General features: G+C 45.8%; 1 protein-coding gene across 1 annotated transcript; it reads right to left on the bottom strand.

The window, feature by feature from the left end:
• Positions 1 to 3,246: 3,246 nt before the first annotated feature.
• LOC109301663 (gamma-crystallin 1-like) lies at positions 3,247 to 6,101 on the bottom strand. Its single transcript, XM_019522901.1, has 3 exons — positions 6,093 to 6,101; positions 4,575 to 4,817; positions 3,247 to 3,522 (listed from the first exon to the last, which is right to left on the bottom strand). The coding sequence occupies exons 1-3, from the start codon at positions 6,099 to 6,101 to the stop codon at positions 3,247 to 3,249; spliced, it is 528 nt and encodes a 175-aa protein (XP_019378446.1).
• Positions 6,102 to 6,606: the final 505 nt, after the last annotated feature.

Genomic DNA, 6,606 nt, shown 5'->3' with positions numbered 1-6,606 from the left:
GGGGGGTGCTATCTCCAAAGAGGAGTATACCTCCTCTGCTCGGGCCTGTAGGGGGACTGTCAGGAAAGCTAAGACAGACATAGAGCTAGGACTTGCATCCAAAATCAAAGATAATAAAAAGTCCTTTTTCAAATATATAGGGAGGATGAAGAAAGCACTGGGAAATGTGGGGCCCCTGCAAGATCCTCTGGGCAATCTGGTGGTTGCACCAGAGGAGAAAGCAGACCTCTTTAATCAATTCTTCACCTCCGTTTTCTTGGGCAGGGACTGGGACTTCCCCATCGTGATGCAAGATAGACTCGAGGGGAATGCCTCCAGACCTCAGGTTGGGGAGGAGCGGGTTAGAGAGTTTCTGGAGGGGCTGGACATGTTCAAATCAGCGGGTCCAAATGCTCTCCACCCCAGGGTATTGAGGGAGCTAGCAGGGGTTATTGCAGGGCCCTTAGCACGGCTTTACGAGCGCTCGTGGTGCTCGGGCCAGGTGCCAGATGATTGGAAGATAGCCAACGTAGAATATGTCATAGAATCATAGAAGTAGGGTCGGAAGGGACCTTGTAGATCTTCAAGTCCGACCCCTCTTTAAGAAGGCCTGTGACACTGTCTTTCACCCCATTCTCATAAAAAAACTAGGTGACTGTGGCATTGATGCCTACACAGTCAGATGGGTGGCGAACTGGCTGGACAGTTGCACACAGAGAGTGGTGGTGGACAGGTCATTTTGACCTGGAGGGATGTGGACAGTGGGGCTCCCCAGGGCTCGGTGAGATTTGACACAGGCCTGTGGTGGCTGCCAGGGGTGAGATGGGGCCAGGGTTGGGTGCTGGGTGGAATAAAAGAGATCGCCAGGGCCAGTACCATGTCCAGGGTTCTCCAGTTGTCTTTGGTGACCTCCACTGCCTGGCATACGTTGGGTCCTCCTGGGCCTCCACATGCCTATCCTGAAGGGCAGGTGCCTCTCTTGAAGGGCAACCTGTCTATTAATTAGCTGATTTGCCAACTCCTCAATAAAGTACATGTGTAGAAGCACCCCAGAATGATTAGTGGTATGGATGGGTTTCCATATGAGGAGAGACTAAAGGAGCTAGGCCTATTCAGTTTAGAAAAGAGATGCTTCAGGAAGGGTCATGATAAGGATTTACAAAATACTAAATGGGGAAGAGAAAGTAAATAGGGATTTATTATTTACTCTCTGATGATACAAAAACTAGGGATCACAAAATGAAACTAGTAGGGAGTAAATTTAAAACTAACCAAAGGAAGTTCTTTCACACACAGTGGGTGTGTCTACGTGTGCAATTAATGCAAAGCAATAAACTGCTCTGGGGTTTTTTGTTTCCAGCCACACCATTTGAATGTGTGCCCGGGACTGTAGCACATTGAACTGGGTTGGAGCAGCCTGACCTGGCAGGGGGCACTGGAGGTCAACCTGCCAGCCTGGGGCTGTTCCCCCTGCCCCAGCTCAATGTGCTGTGGAGGGCCTGGCTGGGGCATGTGCTCTAGTGCGGGGCTAGCCAGCAGGCGGCCCCTGCATTGAAGCACCTCCGTGCCCCAGCCAGCCAGGAAAACATCTACATGTGTGCTACTGCACAGTAAAAAACTCCACAGCAGCAGGATAGTATTTGTATTTAGTAGTGCTATCCCACTGCAGAGTTAATTAGTTTAATCCAGCCTAAAAGGGCACACATGTAGATGCACATTTACAATGGAGCTAATTAGTTTACTCCCCAGTAAACATCTCATGTAGTAATTAAAGTATGGAACTCAGTACCACAAGATGATCAGGAAGCTTCCAGCTTAACCAAATTCAAAGCAGGGATTGGACAAATTCTTACAGGAAAGGGGCACCAGTAGCTATAGAGCATGGTTATTAGGGGTACAACCTCTGAATCAGAACTTTCTAGACCTTAAATGCTGAAGGCTGCAAGTGAGAGAGGAACAGTGGAAAACACCCTCATCATTCCCAGTTCACTTTCCTTTTCAGCACCTCTCTGGCACTGAGAAACACAGACCTATTTGATGTACCATGGGTCATGGACTTGTGCCCATCGTGGAAAACTATAAGCCTCCCAAACTAACAGAGGCCACTGGGAACATGCCAACTGATTAACTGGGACATATAAAAAGCAAACGAGGATGCGAATGAGGCCATAGGTTAATAACAAGGAACCCGGAAGGGAACACTGAACAGAGCACACTAGCCAGAGACCACTGCCCCAGGACTGAGTCAAGGGAGCCTGTGGCCACTGATCAGTGAAACAGTGCTTGGAGACATGAATGAAGGAGTGACAGGCAGGCAGCTCTATATTCACCTGGGGTTCCCACAGCTTGAGCCTCCTTCCTGGTTTTATCGATGGTCTGTTTGGCGGAGCTCCATGGAGCCTGCTGAGTCAGGGGCCCCACAATGAGCTCAGGAGGGCTGGGGGATACCAAAGGCAGGTCAACTGCAGGATTATTATTGTGCTTTTAGGATCAGTGAGTATTTTCCTTGATAAATGAGGCAGGATGACAGACAAGCTCAAAAGATTTATTCAGCAACATCACACCAATCATACTATTACTGCAGATTGCCAGGAAAAGAAGATTTGTTAACAGAGATGGTATGTAACAACATGAAATGCTTTGTCCCAGTCTAGTCCATGTGTCCTGGTACTGAAGAATTAGTTAAAACTCTTAACTTCCACTACACATCTAGGACTAGGATGCTACTTGCAGGAGAACTATGGGACCAATTATGCCAGGTTTCCTCACTGCATAGTACTTCCATGAGAAATGTTTCAGGCTGCCCCCTAAAGCTACAGCTCCCAGGGAATGGAGGTGCAGAACATAGCCCAGTAACTCTATACTATGGGAACAAACACTCAGATGAGGAATCTCTGTTAGGATTAGGGAAACCAAGAAGCGGAATGTTTGCTTCTCTTCCGACAGGAACGGAGAATAGTTTTTTACTGAGGGCCAAATCATGCAGCGGTTTATATACACCTCACTCTGCAGATCAAATTTCCCTTCAGCATGTTATGTTCCTCTATGTGTTTCATGCTTGGTTTTTTGACCTGGGGACAAAGTCATGAGCACAATGCTGCACACTTCCCTTGATGTTAGACTCGTGAGGAAGGTGAGCAAACTGGATCATTTTGTCCCAGCTTAACTCCATTAGGCAGGCACCTTTCAAAATCCCACCTTTCAAAATCCCAACAGAGTAACATAACCAATGAAAAGAAGCATTCACCACTTGAAGATGTGTATGGTTTAGTAACTGTCCACTGCACGCTTCAGGGATCCAACCCTGGATGTTATGGCTCCCCATTCGGTGATCCTCCTGTAGTCTCTGGGTCTCAGGAGGTACTGTCGTCCTCGGTAGTTTGGCTGCTCATAGAAAATCCAGTGTCCTTCCAAAACTTGGCAAGACTGGATATCTCCATAATGAAATACTTCATGGAGAGAAGGACAGTCATGCATGAACTCCATCTTCCTGCCTCCAAAGTCAGTCTTCTCATAAATTCGGATCCTGCTGGTGCCCTTGAACTGTGGCAAACACACAAGGATATGAGATGTAAGCAATAGTTCTGTCTGTCTGTAGGTCACTCTGCTTTTAAGCCATTCATGAAAAGTAAATGAAAGAACCCTTTTGTTTAATCAGTTAAAAAAAGGCCTCATTCATTCCTTACTCAGTAGTGAATTTGACCCTTTTTGCTTCAGAGCTACACAAAATGCACCCGAGCAGATGTCAATGAAGTGACATTGGTTTACATTATTTGGGAACTGAGTCTTGTTTGTATGTATTTTGTCTTCCTTTAGGAACAGACAGGAAAAGGGTAAGTGGTACCTGGATGGCTAGTGTGTGCCTAAGCTACCTTTCCCCAAAATAGGCTCAGGGAAACTTACAATGAATTACAGAAGCAGGATAAAATATTAATATAAGAAAGTAGAAACCCCCCTCCCTCTCCTGAAGATCCCCGCAAATTCAAAGCAAACCCCACTTCACTCACTCTCAATCTCTTGGCTTTTACAAGGATAAGGGCACTAGATAAGGGTTTGCGGGGGTGGGGCTGGTTTCTGTAGATGACTCTGTTAATTTTCCCAAATGTAAGCATTATATCCAGAGAGAAAGTACATACCTGGCACAAAATAGACAATTTCACCAGAAATGGTTTATGTCTGACTCAGATATAAAAAATGGAAAACAAGATCTTCAACTGGGGTGTATCAGGAAACCTTAGTAATAGGAAGAGCTATCAGCCATCCATAACACAATGACAGAGTAAAGGAGGGTCTTGTGATCGAGGCATTAAACATGAACTCAAGTAATACTTGGTCCAACTTGAAGCTCTGCTACAAACTCCCCTGTGACCTCCACTGGCCTGCTTTCTGCATTCTTAGGCAGCTAAGCCACTTTTGAAATCTGCCTCTTAAACTTATCACCCTTCTGTGTCTTTCTCTATCTTGGCCTTGTCTCTCAGTCAAGACTGCAGGGTTTCTAGGGCTGGGACTGCGCAGGGAGCCCTGAGCTTGGCAGAGGCCACTCACTGTGTTTTCATACCAATAAGGGTCAACCACAGCAATGCCAGTGAATTTACCTGTGGGATTAGGATGCAGGACCTGATGGAGTCATTGAATCCCATCCACTGCTGGTAGTCTGAGTATCTTCCCCTCTTCAAGAAGTACTGATGGCCTGTGTAGTTGCTGTGCTCGTAGATCATCCAGCAGCCACTTTCCACCCTGATGGAGTTGCAGCGGTTTAGGTAAGACTGCATATCGGGCTGATCTGAAGTAACCTCATAGGAGTGGCCCTCAAAGTTTCTGCCCTCATAGAAAATGATCTGCATAAAAATGAAAGGTAACAGTCATAATATTAGAAAGCCTTGGTTTTAAACAGTGACTCTGGCCTTCTGGTTCTGCAACTCTGACTTTCTGGTTCTGATCTACAATCTTTCTGAAGTAGTGGAAAGGCTTGCACTGTCCTCACTGTGTATCAGGGTTAAAAAATCATCAGGATACATGGATGCAGAAAGAAGTAATGATTTTCAGCTGATCCGGCCACAGAAAGCAGACTATGGCTGTGACTGAACACAAGTGCATGGCTGCAGACAGCTTGAAAAATGGCTGATCGGGTGAAAATCTGAACCCTCTTTGCATGAGGTATCAGATAAAGATATTTAAAAATGTAGTGTCTTCTATAACTTGTTTCTGCAGCACTCTCAGCCTGTTGCTGTCTTCAGAATGGGAAGGGGGAAAGGGAGCAGAAGGAGTTCAGTCCGGGGGGGGTGTTTCAGCCCCCCAGAGGGTGGATTGGAACCCCCTAAGGTGTGGGGGGGGGCTCCAATTCACCCACCTCACCCTTGCCTCCCTCTCATTCTGGAGCACTGGCAGAGTGGCTATTGCTCAGGGAAGCTGGCTGCAGGCTCCCAGCCAGCAGCTAGATTCCCATCTCCACTGGAACCAACGGTGAACTTCTGTTTGGTCTGGGGTAACAGTGTAATTCAGAGCACTTTAGAGACAATGTTCTGAGTTACAGCTGGAAGCTGCACTTCTCTATGCACCCTTAAGGAAGCCCAGACACATGTTTTCCAGCTGGAAATGAAAATGAGTGTAAGAGACATTTGCAAATGTCCCTGTTTGGGATCCTACAACCCTAGGGTTTGTTGGGACTCCCAGCTGGTCAGATAGACATTGTGTGTTAGCTTTCTGGGAGTCTAGGAAGACAGAAACATTAGCCATTTTGATGTGCTACAGAATTTAGGGATTTGACAATGCTAGAGCAGCTGCACAGAAAAACCAGGCCAGGAAAGACTGTCCCTCCTATAAAGGCAGGTGCTATGCTCATTGAATGGAGTGGCAATGCTCTTACTGATTTTAATAGGCTGAACCCAGTTTCTGGTCCCCAACATTTGTAAGGCATTTGTCTAACACCTCAGTCATAGTGCTGTTAAATAGCAGCAATCATGAGCTTTTAAGTAATGACAAACAGAAAATTAAGCAAACAAAACTGAAAATAAGGCATTAAAGGGCAGTGTGTGTATACACACACACACACACATACACACACACACACACACACACTCAATTTTAGAAAATATACACTTATTTTTTCTTACCTTTGCCATTTTAGCTCCTGTTTAGATGGAGATTGTCATGTGCTGCATAGAGGAAGTGACCCTTTATATAGGAAACACTGTGCTGGGTTCACATGGATTGGACAAAAGAGACCATTTTGCTCAGTAAAGCAAATTAACAGTCCTCTGTTCCTCTACACCATCATTTTTCATTGTAAACTATTGTGGATGTCTTCTGTTTACTGGGCAGGAAGATTGTTGTTAAGGTCAATAACTAAAGGATCAGGGCAAAGAATATGTTGAACAATTTTGTCATTATGTCACGGAGGGTCTCGTGTTCAAGAGAAAATGCTGGAACTGTTGCCAGGGAATTGTTTCCTGACATTTATTGTTAATTACTCATTGTTTCTGATCCTGTGTGACAAAGCCTTTAGAGCTCTCCTGATATGCAGAGTGCACCTGAGCTGCATGGAGGGAGTTATGAAACAGGGCAGGTGAAAGAAGCCTTCCAGTGATCAGATGAGATGTTTTCTGTGCTTGTTTCCTTTGTCTCTGG

The sequence above is a fragment of the Gavialis gangeticus genome, unplaced genomic scaffold, assembly GCF_001723915.1.
Source record: "Gavialis gangeticus isolate Ggan-Ray unplaced genomic scaffold, GavGan_comp1, whole genome shotgun sequence".
In the NCBI taxonomy this organism is placed as follows: Eukaryota; Metazoa; Chordata; order Crocodylia; family Gavialidae; genus Gavialis; species Gavialis gangeticus.
This window is presented reverse-complemented; position numbering and strand designations above follow the sequence as displayed.